This window comes from Tursiops truncatus, chromosome 20, assembly GCF_011762595.2.
Source record: "Tursiops truncatus isolate mTurTru1 chromosome 20, mTurTru1.mat.Y, whole genome shotgun sequence".
NCBI classification, from domain to species: Eukaryota; Metazoa; Chordata; class Mammalia; order Artiodactyla; family Delphinidae; genus Tursiops; species Tursiops truncatus.
Window position 1 is genome coordinate 51258329 of NC_047053.1, and position 16495 is coordinate 51274823.

At 60.3% G+C, this 16495-nt stretch overlaps 1 protein-coding gene across 15 annotated transcripts in view; it reads right to left on the reverse strand.

The window, feature by feature from the left end:
* Nucleotides 1–3519: 3519 nt before the first annotated feature.
* LLGL2 (LLGL scribble cell polarity complex component 2) overlaps nucleotides 3520–16495 on the reverse strand; it is a 33971-nt gene continuing 20995 nt past the window's right edge. For 5 of the 15 annotated variants that reach the window (XR_004523832.2, XR_004523835.2, XR_004523833.2 and 2 more), the window contains 20 exons: nucleotides 15603–15684; nucleotides 15193–15308; nucleotides 14663–14821; nucleotides 12506–12668; nucleotides 12239–12371; nucleotides 11871–11925; nucleotides 11115–11269; nucleotides 9057–9420; nucleotides 8766–8919; nucleotides 8572–8676; nucleotides 7902–8194; nucleotides 7653–7803; nucleotides 7149–7299; nucleotides 6376–6492; nucleotides 6095–6261; nucleotides 5463–5727; nucleotides 5068–5221; nucleotides 4514–4814; nucleotides 4248–4290; nucleotides 4053–4120 (listed from right to left, as the gene is read on the reverse strand). Coding sequence is in view for 6 of the 15 variants with exons in the window: in XM_033847423.2 (XP_033703314.1) it covers nucleotides 3859–3869; nucleotides 4059–4120; nucleotides 4248–4290; nucleotides 4514–4561; nucleotides 4786–4814; nucleotides 5068–5221; nucleotides 5463–5727; nucleotides 6095–6261; nucleotides 6376–6492; nucleotides 7149–7299; nucleotides 7653–7803; nucleotides 7902–8194; nucleotides 8572–8676; nucleotides 8766–8919; nucleotides 9057–9420; nucleotides 11115–11269; nucleotides 11871–11925; nucleotides 12239–12371; nucleotides 12506–12668; nucleotides 14663–14821; nucleotides 15193–15308; nucleotides 15603–15684 (2977 nt within the window). In the remaining 9 variants the exon portion in view is untranslated. Of the gene's footprint in view, nucleotides 3870–4052; nucleotides 4121–4247; nucleotides 4291–4513; nucleotides 4815–5067; nucleotides 5222–5462; nucleotides 5728–6094; nucleotides 6262–6375; nucleotides 6493–7148; nucleotides 7300–7652; nucleotides 7804–7901; nucleotides 8195–8571; nucleotides 8677–8765; nucleotides 8937–9056; nucleotides 9421–11100; nucleotides 11270–11870; nucleotides 11926–12238; nucleotides 12372–12505; nucleotides 12669–14662; nucleotides 14822–15192; nucleotides 15309–15602; nucleotides 15685–16495 lie in introns of those variants that run through there. The other 10 variants (XM_033847425.2, XM_033847423.2, XM_033847424.2 and 7 more) reach the window with 10 other exon arrangements.

Consider the following 16495-nt stretch of genomic DNA (forward strand, 5'->3'; position numbering starts at 1 on the left):
GGGTCTTCGTTGCTGCACGCGGGCTTTCTCTAGTGGCGAGCGGGGGCTGCTTTTCGTCGCGGTGCGCGGGCTTCTCATTGTCGTGGCTTCTCTTGGCGCAGAGCATGGGCTATCGGCACGCAGGCTTCAGTAGTTGTGGCATGTGGGCTCACTAGTTTTGGCTTGCGGGCTCTAGAGCACAGGCTCACTAGTTGTGGTGCACGGGCTCAGTTGCTCCACGGCATGTGGGATCTTCCCGGACCAGGGCTCAAACCCATGTCTCCTGCATTGGCAGGTGGATTCTTAACCATTGCGCCACCAGGGAAGCCCGGGTCCCGCTATTCTGCTCCATGACACTTCTGCTGAGAATTGGCTTCAGAACCAGACAGGCTTGGTCCCTCCCCGTCCCACTTCCTGGCTGTGTGATTTCCAACAATCTCTGGGGAACTCCCCTGGACAAACCTGATAGCAGGGCAGAGGGGCCCCAGCCCCAAGCCCAGTTCTCCCCTTTGCCTCCTCCTTCCCACTCATTCCTTCATCTGCTTTGCTCACGAGGACTGTGAGCTCCTCCTCCGGTCTGTGCAAGCCCTCTTCTGACTCCACTCCACACTCCTTCCCTCCCTCCTGATCCATCTCCTCCTCTCCTGGCCTCACCCACCTCACAGTAACTTTCACCTCCTTTGGTTGGGTGTTTACTGGGAGCCAGCTGCTGTGGGATGTTACAGATTCTCATTTAATCCTTTCAGTCCTCTGAGGTCGGCCCTGTTATCACAGCCCATTTTGGAGATAAGTAAACAAAGGCGCAGGAGTGAGGTCATCTATCCAAGGTCACACAGCCGGTCACAGGCAAAGCCAGTGATGGAGGGTTGGATCCGCCCGACTTTCAGATGTAGGTGAACACTGTCTTCCACCTCTGGATGCCGAAGGCCCTCAGATCTAAGTCTCCAGACTGGCTGCCTGTGGTACGTCTCCAGGGCCTTTGTTTTTTTTTTTTTTTTTGCGGTACGCGGGCCTCTCACTGTTCTGGCCTCTCCCGTTGCAGAGCACAGGCTCCGGACGTGCAGGCTCGGAGGCCATGGCTCACGGGCCCAGCCACTCCGTGGCACGTGGGATCTTCCCAGACCGGGGCACGAACCCGTGTTCCCTGCATCGGCAGGCGGACTCTCAACCACTGCGCCACCAGGGAAGCCCCCTCCAGGGCCTTTGGAATTGGCAGTGACCCCTCCCACTCACTCACCGGTCTATCTGGCAGCCATCCTGGTCAACTCAACCTCTCAATACGTCCGTTTCACCACTCCCATCACCTCTCCCTGGACACCCCACTTCTCCCTCGGGGCCAGCCCAGCTTCCGTCAATCTCTTTCTAGAGCACGCCTATCCATAAAAATGGCTGGTCTCACACTCCTAATATGAGAACTTTTCTTCTGAACTATTTGAACCACCAACGTAAGCTTACGCTTCAAAGCATAGTGTACTTAAGGCAAATCTCGTCCTTAATGTGCGCGGGGTAAATCCACTTTCAAAGAGCCCTCTTGGTATTTTCAGGTGCGTGTGTGCGCTTGTTGACTTCTTGTTCGAGCCGATTAGCTGGATCATTGCGGCAGCCACGAAGCCATGGAGGTATTGGCTCTGCCGTTTTCTTCTCATTTGTTGGCGTTTGCATCGTTACCGTGATCTTCAAGTCTTGGTTTCTTGGCAGGAAGCTTCGTGTCGCTTGTCCATTAGTGTGAGGTAATTTAGGCCAACTGGATAAAAGACATGGAAGCCCCCTAAACTGGCAGTCACAAAACCATGCCTGTCTCCCTAGGTGGGGAGCCCAGCTCTCTGGGTGTGATGTTCCCACTCCTTCCTTGGCACCCACTTTTGGCGCAGGATCCTCTGACCCACAGACTGAGGACCCCAGTGCCAACCCGAGTTAGAGAAGACATCCGATGCATCAAACTCTAAGATGTTCTCCCTGACCCTGACAGAGGGCCTCCCCCATCATTAGCCCATTGACCTCGAGGTCTCATAGGAACCTGGCAACAGATCACGAGGGAATACTGTTATCCCATTTCCCAGGAGAAGCTGATGCAGAGCAGGTAAGTAATTTGCCTGAGTGGCACTCAGTTGCTGTAGCTGCAGTTGAAGCTACAGTAATCTTTAGAAGAATAAATCTCATGGAACTTCCCTGCTTAAAGCCCTCCAGATGGGACTTCCCTGGCGGTCCAGCACTTCCATTGCAGGGGGCGTGGGTTCGATCCCTTGTCTGGGAACTAAGATCCCACGTGCCACGCAGCGCGGCAGAAGAAAAACGTCCTTCAAAGGCTTCCGCTGTCTCAGGATGGAGTCCAGACTGTCTTGCAGAGGGTGCAGTTCTCCCCACCTCCCCCACGCCCGTGGCTTTGTCTTTATCTGCCCAGCATCCTTTCTCCACTTCTTCCCGGGACAGCATTTTCTTCCTTTGGGGAGCTGTCCCTCCCGCTCCTCGCGGCTCTTGGGGCTCCATCTCAGTAAGCCCCCACTATTCCTCTAAGGAGAAACAAGGGATGCTCGAGTGGTCCAAGTTCCAAAACGCAGCGACTCTTGAGCTGGACGTGCTGGGCCGGAGGGCGGGTGCGGAGGATGCTCCCACGGTGTGTCCGTCCTGGGACCTGGGCCTCAGCTCCTCCTCTGCTCCCCGAGTAATCCGTGTCCTTCCAACAGGCCCTTTCCGCACTCAGGCCAGGGTGGGTTCCTGCAGCCCGTGGCGGTGCCCTCGCCCTCACGAGGCTCCTGGACTGGCCCTGGCATTTTCAGCTCATTTCCTGCTAGCCACCCTCAGCTCTTCACTCGTTCTACGGAGAGCAGAACACTCCCTCTCGTGCTGCTGTACCTCCCCGCCCCCAGTCCTCTGCACAGAACAGTCTGCCCAGCCAGCTCCTGGTCACCTCTCCCGTCACACTTAACGTCACCTCCCCAGGCACATTTCTCACAAGCCCCGAGATGTCCCTCATCTTAACACTTCCTGCACTTGTAAGGACCCCATGAGGGCAGGGATCACATTGTCTTGGCCACCTCTGAACCCCAAGCACCTGGCATATAGCTGGTGCTCAGTGAAGACAGGTGAATAAAGATGTAGCCCAAGTTGAATCAAACCCCGGGCTTACAAAGACCTTAACTGCCCCCCACGCCTCAGCAGCACCCCACAGTCCTTCCCTGAAGTCCGGAAGAAGCCATCGGGCCTGAGATACTGTGTACATCTTCCCCTCCTAACAGCAAGGGAAGGCCAGCCAGGGGCAGCTAGGGGCCTCCCACTGCCCCCCACCCGGGGATGCAGTCAGACTCAATTCAGTTAACTTTCACCATTTATTCCCAAAGAGAGAAGGCATATAGCGTTCGGACACGACCAGATACAGTTTGATCTGATTCAAATAGCTTAAAAAAACAGATTCTCCTGAACACCAGCCTGGTCCAGGGGATGGACCCGAGGGGCAAAGGCAAGGAACCAGCTAACGATCATTCCTATTTACGTGGAAAATCTCTGCACAATTAAAAAAGTAAAGTCGTTGGGCCAGTCCAGTGAAGAGGTAATAAGGTGTTTATTAAAAACTTTTTCACCCAGAGGCAGTTAACATTTATAATTTAAAACCCAGCCCACTACAAAAAGCGGGGAGACAGGGATAAAAACTGTGCAACATTGACAAAAGGACCGAGAGGGTCAAGGCCCGAGGAGGGAGAGCCCCAGGGGCCTGGGGTCCCTCCTCTCCCAAGGCCAGGAGCAGCAGCAGGGTGGGCACTGGGGGTGCCCCCAGCCCCTGCACGGCCCAGTGCACGGGCCTCTCCAGGTGGGGCAGTGCCCCCAGGAAGAGCCGTCAGTAGTGTGTGTTCGTCGTGCAGAAGGAGACAGAGCCACAGCGACTCAGGAGCACCCTGGGCGGGACGGGGGCCTCAGTCACCCGCCTGAGCCCAGACATGGAGGTTTTCGGGCAAGTGGGGGTGTGTGTCAGGGCTGGGATAGGCCTAAGGGCCTTGGGGAGTGGGGACGGGGGCTCCTGTCCCTCCTATCCCTCCCCAGGAGCGTGCCCCACCCCACCGTGCAGCAGCACCCAGAGCCCCTACCTCCCCCATTGCTGAGGCTGTACCCCACGGCCACTCGCGGAGAACGCCAATCACCACAGCTCCTGCGTGGGCAAAGACAGGGCCGTCACCGTCCACGGGGGCTGCAGACAAGGACCCTCATTCCCAGAGCTCCCCTGGAACGTCTCCCGGCACCAGGGGCCCAGCCCTGCAAGCCTGAGAGTCACTCACCCTCGGTCTCCCTCCAGCGTGCTCTGGATCTCCTTCAGGACTCCTGCGGGGCAGGGGGGCAGGGGTGGGGAGCAGAGGCGTGGTGAGGCAAGCTGGGGCTGGGCCAGACACCCCCCTTTCTGCCCCTTCTACTGATGGGGTGAACGGGACTGCCCTCCTTCAGGAAAACGGCCCTCGTTCCCACCCTGGCCTTCCAAGCACGCTCCCACCCTCCGCCCCGCACATCCCCCCTGCCAGCCAGCCCACCAGCACCTGCCCTGACTCACTCTCGTCATTGAGCAGAGCGTGCTCCATCACGGGGCCTGACCTCCTCTCTGGAAGGCAGAGGCCAGGCCAGGTGAGCCTTGGGCCCTCCTCTGCCCCAGCTCCCTGCTTCTGGGGGTGGGGTTGCTGAAGCCTGAGCCCAGGACTGGAAGGGAAGCTGTTTCGACTCCCAGCCCGAACACCACCTGCTCACCTGGGATCCCCTTCCCTCCCCAGGTGTGCTCACAACGCCTCGGCCCCCACACGCCCCTGGCCCCCGAGAGGCCTGTCTTACCCTCTCCATCACTCTGGCTCCCTGAATTCCTGTGGAGAAGAGACAGTAAGGATGGGGGGCCACTAGGCTCCCCGTTCCGGAAAGCCCTGGTCCCGTGAAGAATGAGGTCGACTGACCAACTTGCGTGGGAGGGTGGGGCATACAAAGCAGGGCAAGGAGGCAGAGCTGGGAGGGTGGGCTGAGTTCACGGGGGAAGGGGACTCTGACCAGCCCCCAGGGGGCACCCCAGGGAAGGTGGGGTGAGGAGAGGCTGGAGCAAAGGCCACCTGGCCTCTTACCCACCTGGCTCGGCCCGAGGCCTTTTCAGGGCCCGATCTGTCGTGGAGACGGCTGTAGTTCTTCGTTTCTGCTGAATCCACCAGGCACCGGGGCTCAACCAGCCACTTGGTGGAGAGAGAGAAGCGCTCAAACTCGGAGGGTGAGATCAGGTAGAAACCTGGGGGGTGGAGAAGCCTGGCAGGTGAGGCCAGCCTGAGTCTCCCGGACCTTGCGGCTGCCAACAGAGCTGCCCCCCCAGGGGGGCTTAGGGGCCAGAGGCTCCCAAAGTTCTCTGCCTCAGGAGCCTGGCCTTGACCGGAATACCCCCGACTGCCCTTCCCAGCAGCCCTCGCAGCAGAGCAGGAGCCCCAAACGCAGCCCTGCGGGCAGAGGTCCCGACGTGCCCACCGCCTGCACACCTTGGCCATATTTGGTGAAGACGCAGGAGGCGATGCCGCTGACGTCCTCCCGGCGGATGCAGCTGTACCGCACCTGGGGCTTGAGCAGGGGCAGCGAGACCACCTGGATGTCGCCCAGGTTGGTGAGGACAGCCAGGTGGTGCTCCCCGTAGTCCTCGGCTCGACAGCTGCCGAAGCGGGCCGCGCTGACCCGCCGCACCCGCGAGCCCTCCAGGGCGGTCAGCTTCAGCTTCAGCCTGGCGCTGACCTTGGGCAGCGTGAACACCTAGGGCACAGGGCAGCCGGTCACGCCTGAAGCCAGACCAGTTTGCAGAGCTTCGTCCAGTCAAACGAGGACTTCCCGCTTCCCTGCCCGAGGCTGCCGCTGGGCCTGGCCCTCAGATGTGTGGTCGCTGCACTCAGACTGCGAGGACGCCAGTCCCTGTCTGTGTTTTCTGTCCCTTCCCCAGACATAGGTCCTGCTTCAGTGTCCCCACCACTGACCCTGGGGTCCGGGGCTCCATCAAGACCCTGCTTCTTTCCTGTGCCTCTGCAGCCCTCACACAGCAACTACAAACAACGTTAAGTGAGTCCCAGCCATTATCGTTTGTGCCAGGGATTCCCGGGGGACCCCAGCTCCTCCCATAAGGCACCTTGAACTGCTCCTCCGACACGACAAGCAGCTGGTGGCTTCCCTGCATGTCGGGGCTCTTTGACAGGTCGTGGGCCACCTCCAGGGGCTCGGGAAGGGGCACGCTGTGTCCGTCCAGCACCAGGATCCCCACCACGGGCGCTCGGTGCATCAGCTGGATCTCCTTGGCTGCGGGGACGGAGGGAGGCGATGGGGCCGGTGGTCGGGCGCAGCACGAGGCCGGACACACCCTCCCGCTCCCAGCCGAGGCAGACAAGCGCTCTCCCCCCGGCCAGCACTCACCCTGCTCCGCCCGCACCGGCTCATCCATCCTCCGCTCGGCGGGGGGCACGCGCAGGGCAAAGGCGTAGACGGTACCTCCGTTGGTGCCAGCCCACAGCGAGGGGCAGTGGCGGGAGCCTGCCAGGAGGCAAAGGTTTACATCTAACCCCTGGCTCTGGGGGTCAGGGGGAGCCAGGAGACCTGGCTCACTACCTGTGTGACTCCAAGGTCAAGTCAGCAAACTTTCATAAACCTCAATTTCTTCCTCTGTAAAATGGAGCTGCTGTGGGCCCTGCCTACCTCCTGGGTGTAGACGAAAAAGGCTGGGAAGGCTCTCTGACGACCCAGAGCCCCAAGCAGATGAGCCCAAACCCGGGACAGCTCGGCCCTCGAGATACAGCAGCAGACAGCCCTCAGCCCACCCTTGCCCTGGCAGGAGAAGAGAAACAGCCAGGGAGCTTCTAGAGGGCCTACTGGGTACCAGCAGGCACGTGGCACGTCCCAACGCTCGCAGCCACTCTAGGAGGAAGCTATCCCTCCATTTTACAGGGGGAGAAGCGAGACCCAGAAAGGCTAAGTGACACGTCCAAGGTCACACTTCTAGAGAGTGGTGGAGCCTGGATACGAAGCCGGGGCGATCAGACTCGGAGACCCAGGCACGGGAGGGAAAGGGGCGGGCGAGGGCTCCAGTCTCCCCTTGCTCACAGGGGGAACCCCTCTTAGGGGTGCACCAGCCAGCAGCCTCCGACACGCCCTCACGCCAGAGGGCCCCCCACCTCAAGCTGGCCACTCACTGTCCCGCAGGTAGGTGTCAGCGAAGTAGAGGGTCCGGACAAAGCCCGTGAAGGAGTCCTCCGCCGAGCGGGCCTCGATCTTGCGCTGCACGGGCGCCAGCTCCATGTTCTGGAGGCCAGTCCTCTCTGCCCTGCTGCTCCCCTCCTGCACCTGCGGTCGAGTGGGCCAGGCCTGAGGGTGGGCTCTCGCCTTCCTTCCCGGGGGCATCAGATTGCTCAACAGCGGGCCTTCCGGGAAGAGTGGCCACAGCCCCTGCCACCGCCTGCCTGGTAATACTGACTGAGGACGTGGCCCTGAGGCATTACAATGACTGCCTTTCACACTTAGGGAAGCCGAGGCACAGAGAAGCAGTGCGGCGGATCCGAGGTCACAGGGTTGGTGGGGGTCGGGGGTGGCCCAGAGCCCGTGTCTATGGCCAAAGCAGGCGGGGCAGGGACGGGTGGTGGGGACCTGCCGCTGGCTGCTCCGGGCTCTGCCCGGCTCGTGTCCGGCCCCGGCCTCACCTCTCCCGGAGGGCCAGCAGGCCGCCGCTTCCTGCTGGACACCCGGCTGCGACGTATCCGGCGGAAGGACTGGCGCAGGGACTTCTTTAGGGACTTCACACGGGACAGCGGGCCCTCCAAGGCTAGCTGGTCATTGGGGTGCAGCGTGCACCTGGGGGGACGATGGGCCATCAGCGTGGCCAGGGCCCGAGGGACCTTGCCAATCCAGGCACCAATCCCAGACCCGGCCACCCCGGGAGGTCTGCTCACTTGACAAAGACCTGCCGCCGCTGCTGGTGGTCAAAGAGGCCAAAGCCGTGGCTGGTGCCGAAGGCCACGAGCCGCCACTCGGAGTGCAGGGCCAAGGAGGTGACCACAGCCGGGGGCTGGCACTGCACCAACACAAAGGGCTGGAAGCCGGGCTCGAAGTGCACGGGCCCTGGGCGGGCACACAGGCGCTCGTGCCCCTTCCAGCGGTAGCCCTCCTGGTCCTGCAGCAAGTCGGCCTCCACCTGCTCCACCGCGTGCTCTGCCGCCTCGTCATTCAGCTCCAGCACCAGCACCTGGGCGGGGCGGCAGATGGGCTGAACAACCCCCCGGCACCAAGGGACGGACGGCAGGACCTCAGGGACCCTAACGGCAGGGGCGGCAAAGGACCCAAGCTCCACGCCAAGGCCAAGGGTCAGAAGTGCCCAACCTCTGGCTCTTAATCCCGATTTCTGGAGGAGAAAGGCCTCCCTCTAATGGGATCAGGGAACTTCCATTCACTGGGAGGAATCAGAGCCACAGGGGCAGGGGATGCACCAGGGGGCACTCAGGAAGCTGGTTCCTGGCCCTGATGCCCCCCAAGACTGAGAAGCAAGCTCGTGGGCCTGGACGCTGCCCAAAGTCACCTGATCAGCCCTCCCCACGGCTCCGCACGCCCAGCCCGGCCCGCTACCTGCCCTGCCGTGCCGGCCACAGCCAGGTAGCCACTGTATCTGCAGAGGAAAATCTTCTGGATGCCCAGCCGGGGATCGTCGCTGTAGGGGTCGAAAGAGCCCACCTGACAAGGGAGAAGAGCTCCGTGAGGGGCCCTAAGTGCTGGGCCTGGCCTATCCCCGCCCTCCCTGGTTCCCAGGCTCCGGGCCTCACCTTGCGGAGGGGGGGCCACTCGTCCTCACCCTGGGCACTGAGGCTCTCGCTGGGGTCTGTGTCGGTGAGGAACACCCGTACCGTGCTGAGCTTGTAGAGCAGCCGCAAGCAGACGCCCGAGGCATCCCAGAACCGCACTGTGCCGTCCTCGTGCCTGTGGGCAGAGCCCACCTGCCGCCCGTGAGAAGGATGCCGGGCCAGAGGAGCCCGGGACTGGCACGCACACCCCCCGAGCTCTGCTCCCACCCCACACGTCCCACTAGGCAGGAGAGTACGATCAACGTCACCTACCCCGTGAGCAGCAGGTCCCTCTGGGGTGGGGCCGGGGCCAGGCTGGTGCCACCGTCGATGGGCCACTCCTGGAGGAGATGACGGAGAAGTTCATGGGCGAGCCTGGCTCTGGGCTGGGGCGGGGCCGGGGCCGGGGCCAGACCTACCATGGTGGAGAAGTGTGTGTTCTGCCGGCTGCCGGCAGCGATGATGCGCTCCCACAGCTTCAGGGGGATGTTGGAGACATGGTGGGAGCAGGTGATGGCGGAGCAGTGCAGGGAGGCCAGGTAGGGAGGCTGGACCGGCGGCCAACCAGCCGTCTGCAGGTCAATCACGACCAGCTCCTCCTCAGCCAGCACTACCAGGGCATAGGGGTCATCAAGGGCTGTGGGGACAGGCCAAGGGTCAGGGGCTGCAGGAGCCACTGGGAAGCAGTCTGTCCAGCCTGGCCCTGTAGAATCTGAGGCTCTAGGGCTGGAGCCAGGGAACCCACATTTTAAAAGCAAGCTCCAGATCCAACAACGCATAAAAAGAATTATGTGCCATGACTAAGTGGGATTTATCCCAGGTATGCAAGGCTGCGTCAACTTTCGAAAAACAATTAATGAAACCCATTGCATCAAGAGGCTAAAAAAGATAAATCGGGAACTCCCTGGAAGTCCAGTGATTAGGACTCTATGCTCTCACCGCCAAGGGTCCGGGTTCAATTCCTGGTTGGGGAACTAAGATCCCACAAGCCGTGTGGTGTGGCCAAAAAAAAAAAAAAAAAAGAAAAATCACATGATCATAGCGATAGATGCAGAAAAACTATTTGACAAAACCCAACATCCATTTATGATTAAAAAAAAACTCTCAGTAAACTAGGAATAGAGGGGAACTGCCTCAACTCGATAAAGAATATCTACAAAAAACCTACGGCAGGCTTCCCTGGTGGCGCAGTGGTTGAGACTCTGCCTGCCGATGCAGGGGACGCAGGTTTGTGCCCGGGTCCGGGAAGACCCCACATGCCGCGGAGCGGCTGGGCCCGTGAGCCATGGCTGCTGAGCCTGCGTGTCCGGAGCCTGTGCTCTGCAACGGAAGAGGCCACAACAGTGAGAGGCCCGCGTACCGCTAAAAAAAAAAAAAAACAAAAAAAACCCAAAAAACCTACGGCTAATGTAATACTTAATGGTGAGAAACGTGAAGCTTTCCCACTGAGATCAGGAACAAGGCAAGGTTGCCTCCTCTCACCACTCATTTTCAAGTACTAGCTAATGCAATAAGACAAGAAAAGGAAATAGAAGGCATACAGATTGGGAAGAAAGAAGTAAAACCGTCTTTGTTCACAGATGACATGATCATCAATGCAGAAAACCTAAAAGAATCGACCAAAAACTGGCCCTGGCTCCCACCACGCTGTCAGGTATGAGGAGGGAAGAAGAGGCTGAGAAAGGAGGAAAAGCAGGTTCAGAGTCTCCCTCCAAAGGGCCACTGGTGAGGCTGGGAGAACACAGCCCAGGGTGTCCTGAGCAGGCCTGCCTCCCTCACCTGGAGGTCAGAGTCATCTAGGGAGGAGGCCCACCCTCCTGGAGATCTCCCACCAGGCCTCCTCTCTAGGTTTTGACACCAGCCCTTTCTGGTCTTGCCTGTCACCCAATTTAGAAAGCTGACTCAGGGCTTTGTTGGCCTGGCTGAGTTCCAGGAGACCAGCTCAGCTGGCCCACACTGCTACCGGCCCCACCCCACAAGGAGGGCTTCACCATGTCCAGGCCAGGAGCCCTTTGCCTCAGCCAGGTGGGTGTTAAGCCCAACAGTGTGGATCTGCCCACCTTTGGGCCAAGTCCCAGCTGAGCTGGGGGAGGGCAAAGAGAGCTTGGGGTGGATGGGAGGCGTGGCCAGCAAGGACAAACCACAGGCCAGCGGGGAAGGAGAGGGAGCAGCCTCGGGGACACAAAGAAGAGGTGCAGTGGGACCTAGGGACTCAGGGGTGGCAGCTTTGGGAACGCCTGCAGGCCCTTCCTCTTTGCTTATGGATGGGGGTGGGCTGGATCCCCACACCTCCTGGTGGCCTGCCCTTCACACTCACTCCCGCTCGCCTACCAGCCTCAGGGTTCGCCTCAATGAGGACAGTGAAGTCGATGACGCGGGAGGTGAAGTCAAAGGCTGTCTGCTGGCCGTTGTGGATGACTGAGATGCAGTGGCGGTCCCCATAGCTGGCCCGTGGCATGCCGCCCTGGAAGATGGTGAAGGGCAACCTGGCAGGCACAGAAGAGCAGGGGGTGGGCTGCTGACGCTGCCCCAGAAGCCAAGGGCTGAGCCAGCCGTGGGGTGGCCCTGTGACTGGCCTCTGCAGCAGGGCCTGGCATGAGGGCTGGCCTCAGTGTAAGTGCTCACTCAAAGTTCCCAGGAGGGGCTGGAGCGGACCCCCGTCTCTTCCCAACTCAACAGCCCCAGAGAACTTGGGGGCCAGCAGTGGAGCACGCAGGCTGCAGGCTCTGAGTCTCTGCCACCACTCCCGTTTCAACCAGAGTGCCCTCTGTCCCCCTTTTCTGCTTATACATCAGGTCTCCTTGTATGATTCTGTTTGAAGAAACAGGTCTGCTCCTAAGACAGAGTTTTGAACCTGCTGGTCTGAATCATCTCTCCAGGAGGGTGGAAGGGAAAGAATGGGAATGAGTTTTCAGGAATTAGTCGGAGAGAGGTATGAACGGCACCCCCCTCCCTTCCCTGGAGACCCGGATATGAGACCTAAAGGCAGTCACTAGGCACCATCTCCCCCAGGCAGAGGTTTGAGCAGCCTTTCCAGCTCCCCAGGAAAGCTCTAGAAAGGGAACAGGACAGAGCACTGATACCTACCCCTGCTTGGTGGTCAGCCAGAAGATTTTGGTAATAGCTTTGCAAGGAAAAGGGCCTAAAAGAAAAGGAAATACCTTGAACGGCCCTCCCGCTCTCAGAGGCCCGCGGGTCTGCAGCACAGATCCCGCAAACCTGCGGAGCAGATCTAGGCTTGGGAGTCTCGCTGTGAGCAGTTCCCAGAGAAAGTCACAGTGCGTCTCAGAAAACCCGCTGTGTGGCTTCGGACACAGCCTTCACCATCTCTGGGCCCCAGGTTTTGCTTCTGTGAGTTGGACACCTACATCTGAAAGCAGGAGAGACCGACTGGGGCCAGAGGACACCGCCTTGCTCACTGGAAGGCGGTCCCAGGTGGCGGGCAGAGCACTGACCGTAAGGCACACAGCTGCGCAGGGGCTCCAGTTGCAGGGTGTCACTGGACACGGGCCACTGGCAGTAGCTGCCGTCAGAATGGCAGCTGACAATCAGATGGCCATCCCGCTGCCAGCAGACGTTCTCCAGTTGCTTCACGGTGGGAAAGGAGAGAGAGTGCGCGAAGGCTGGGATCAGGGGTGCGGTTCCATCGCCTGCACCCCCATGCCTCAGATGGGGGCTGGATGTGTTATGTGGGGTCTGGGAGAACCATGTGGCACCCCTACCTGGCTGCTGAGGAAATGACAGAGCACACAGCTGCCCTGTAGGTCCCAGATGACGACAAGGCCCCGGCTGTAGCCAATGAGGATCTGGTTGGGGTCCCGAGGATGTTCCTGCAGAGCCTCCACCATCTCAAATGCCCGCCTGTGGCGGACCTCCTCTGGCAACCTGGGCGAGGGGAGCACCGTGAGCCCACGTCACCGTCCACCGGTGGGGCGTGGCTGAGAGCGTGGCACAGCCATGCCCGGCATCCCCGAAGCAGCGGGCACGGAATGTGCCAGCGCGGAAAGGCTGCCAGGACACGTCATCAAGGGGAGAGAGAAGCAACGCATAGAACAGGGCAGCGATAGAGAAAACCCCCTAAGGATGCAAACGCAGGTGGCACGACTATAAGGAAAAGCAAGGAAGTGGTTTCCAGAAAAGTCGATGTGGTGGTCACCTCTGGGGGAGGGAGGGAGCTGTGACAGAGAAGGGCAGGTGGGGGACCCTGGGGGCCTGGCAAAATTTTGTGTTTGCCCAGAGTTGGCTGCAGAGACGCTCACTTAACAAGAATCCATTAAACTGTACATTCAAACCTAGTGCATTTCGGCAAGGTGTTGGTGTTTCATAAAAAAAAAAAAAAAGTTTTTAAGACCTACAAAACAAAACTCTCTGTATCAGTTGGCCTGGCCTTGAGCCTTGACCCCCTCCGCCTTTTCTGGGCCTGGAATGCTGGTGTGAAGTTTGGAGGTGCCACACCCACAGAAGGCCGTGAGGTGGCAGGCACAGGACCAAACGCCAATGCCGAGCAGGGCGAGTAGGAAATGGAAACAGCCTGGATCCCAAGGGCATGTCTACACTCAAACCCAAACCAAACCCTCTACACTTAGAACAGGATTTAGACCAACAGGAGGGGTTCCCAGGGCACCCAGGCTGGGAAAGCCCAGCAGGGGCTCCTCCTCGACTAGACTCCCACCGGCGCGGGTACGGTGGGCACTGGTACCGCCACACACTGAGGAGCAGGTCCTTCCACCGTCCTGCCCACAGGCCAGGCGCCCCGGCTGAGCACCAGCTGGGCCTGCCACCCTGTAAACAGTCCTGCTCTGACCATGGTCACGCTGCCCTGACTCTACCATGCCCAGTGCTCAGAAGGACCCGGCCCCAAGCAGGAATCCTCCCAACCCAGCAATGCCCAGCCCTGCTTGACCATCACCCGGGGCCTGACGACTATGTTACAAGCCTGGCCCAGGGCCCTTAGGAAGGTCGGGCATGAAGCAGCTCCACAGCCCAGCACACTGGCCTCCTCCCTGCCCCTTTTTTTTTTCTGTGGTACGCGGGCCTCTCACTGTTGCAGCCTCTCCCGTTGCGGAGCACAGACTCCAGACGCGCAGGCTCAGCGGCCACGGCTCACGGGCCCAGCCGCTCCGCGGCATGTGGGATCTTCCCGGACCGGGGCACGAACCCGTGTCCCCCGCATCGGCAGGCGGACTCTCAATCACTGCGCCACCAGGGAAGCCCTCTCCCTGCCCTTCTTCACTGCAGAACACTCCACGGCCATCAACCTGGCTCCCGTGGGCTCCTGCTGGACTCCTCCATCCCCTCCTGTTTTGGGCCCTGGCCCCCCTCCACACCCAGACCTGATCTGACTCCCTCTCTCCCACGGACACCACCATTAACGAGCAAAGATTCTCAAATGATCTCAAGGAACCTACAGGTTGTGGCCGCCAGGGACTCGGGGCCATGGAGCCTGCAGGCAAACGAACATGTGGCAGAGACTCCAAAGTACAAGCATCAGCAGAAGCTGCCCGGCTGATGCAGGGAGGTCTGGGCCCCGTCTGCCCCACTGTGGAGCCCTGGGGCTTTGAAAGAGGTGGTATCTGTGCCAAGAACGCTGGACTGAGAGTTCGTATCATTGCACAATCATTTTGAGCCTTGTTTTCCTTTTAAATGAGGTGACAAGTTACTCCCAAAACCCCTTTTAGTGCTGGGATGCTAACTCTTTTTTGGGGGTGAGATTCTCAATTTGGGGGACAGGTGGAGAGCTGAGAGTCTGTCCTCCCATCCCTACAGACTTCCCAGGAGAGAAATCATAAGCTCCTGAGGCATAACCGGCATGGAAAGGAGAAGGCCACTCGAGGGGACAGGTTCCTCAGGGCACGAGGGTCTCCGGGCCTGGGGCTCACCGCTGCAGCACAGCATCTGAGCTGATCGTCTGGTCCTCCAGCGCGCGGAAAGCCGGCAGCTGCACCATGAACACACTGCCACTCTCGGTGCCCAGGTAGAGCAGCTGGCAGGAGGAATGTGGCAGGACCACGGTGATCTGCGTGGCACTGGGGGCGGCCCTGCAGAGGGAATGATGGCCCGTGAGCTGGCCCTGCCCAGGCAGGGGGGACCCACAGATAGGATCCCCCACTCCCTCAGCAGCCCCAGGGAAGGCCATGCCTGCGGTGGGGAAGCAGGCCGGTGAGGTCCTTTGATGGGGTCCAGCTACTCAGGCCCGGACAAACATACTGTTTTTTTTTCTGCCAAGACAGGAGACAGATGGCAGAGAGCTGGGGCTAAGAAGCAGAAAAAAATCCCTTGGCGCCTCCCACGTAGGCTCTGTGTGGGGATGGGGGGAGGCGGGCCGCAGCCCTGCCAGCTCCTCCCAGGGCACCCTGGAGTTGGTGCACGGGTCAGGCTGGCTAGGAGAGCAAGAAGACTGAGTTCTTACCCTGGGGGGCCACGCAGCGTGAAACTCTCATCTTCCTGCAGCTCCGACACCCCGCTTTTGACCTTCAGGCTCCACAGGTGCAGGCTGTTGTCGTCCAGCAGGGTGACCAGCTGGCACTAGGCAGGAAACGGGGCAGAAGCGTGCTGTCTCGTTAACCAGGGAGGGACAGCATTCACCGTGACCTTTACACACTGGGGCGGCCCAGCCTGTGCGGGTCATTTCCAAGAGCCCCAGAACCAAGAGACCCCCGGCTCCTGTTAGGGTGGCCGTGAACGGCAGCTGGGGAAAGACAGGTTTGTCCCGGGTCCTCCCATCAGCACCAAACCCGGGGCCACCAAACGCCTGCCTTTCCATACGTCCTTTCTGGAAGATGGGAAAGTAATAAGGGCATGGGGGCAGGGGGGCCTCACCTGGCCAGGCAGGAAGTGGATCTGCACTACCGCATTGTTCTCACGGTGCAACCCCATGAACTCCACCCCTGGGGCACCGTAGCTGGGAGTAGCAGGCTCAGGAAAAGCTCCACAAGGCAGGACCCCACCCCTCGGCCTGCCCGCTGGGCCCACGTGGCAAGGAGTGTAAATACCCAGCAGCAGAGAAGGGCTGCTGGGGGCGGGGTGGGGGGGTGGGGGGGTGGGGGGGATGTTTAGGGTGGGGAGGGGACAGCGGGGGGCCTGCCCTGAAGGCACCGGGCCAGTAACCTGACCCCTGAGGGTAAAGCCAGCCAACCAGGGAGAGCTGTCGCAGCCAGGAGGGGTGAAGCATTATCCTGGCAACTGTTAGGCTGTTCACTGTACCCCTGTCCCCCGCCCCACCGAAACCCATAACCTGAACTGCAACAGACTGTCAGCTACCACGTGGTGGCACCTGTGAGAAGACGCACAGGGCACCCGTGGGCCCACCTACGGCAGCCATGGCCGTGAGCCTTGGCGCTGAGAATCGTAACCGGGATATGGTCGTGGCCTGGCAATGATTAACCACCTAAGGAAGGGCTGAGCCGATGGAAGCTGGGCCTCTGCCCTCCTGTGTACACACCCCCTGCAGCCTCGTGCTGCTGACTTGCACCCCCAGGCTCCCTGCACCTGCCCTGCAGCAGTGGAGGGAGTTACAGGTTTACTGGAGGAGGTGGCGGCTGGGCTCTCCAAGGGTGGTCCCCCACCTCCCAATTCCCCTAGGTCCCACCCTGGCTCACCCTGGGGGCTCAGGTCAGATTCAGGGGTGGGACTCCCAGACTCGTGGCTCAGCCTAGGCCAGAGGACCCAAGGAGCGATTCCCCATCCTGGGACCTGTGGGCTTGCCTCTGAAA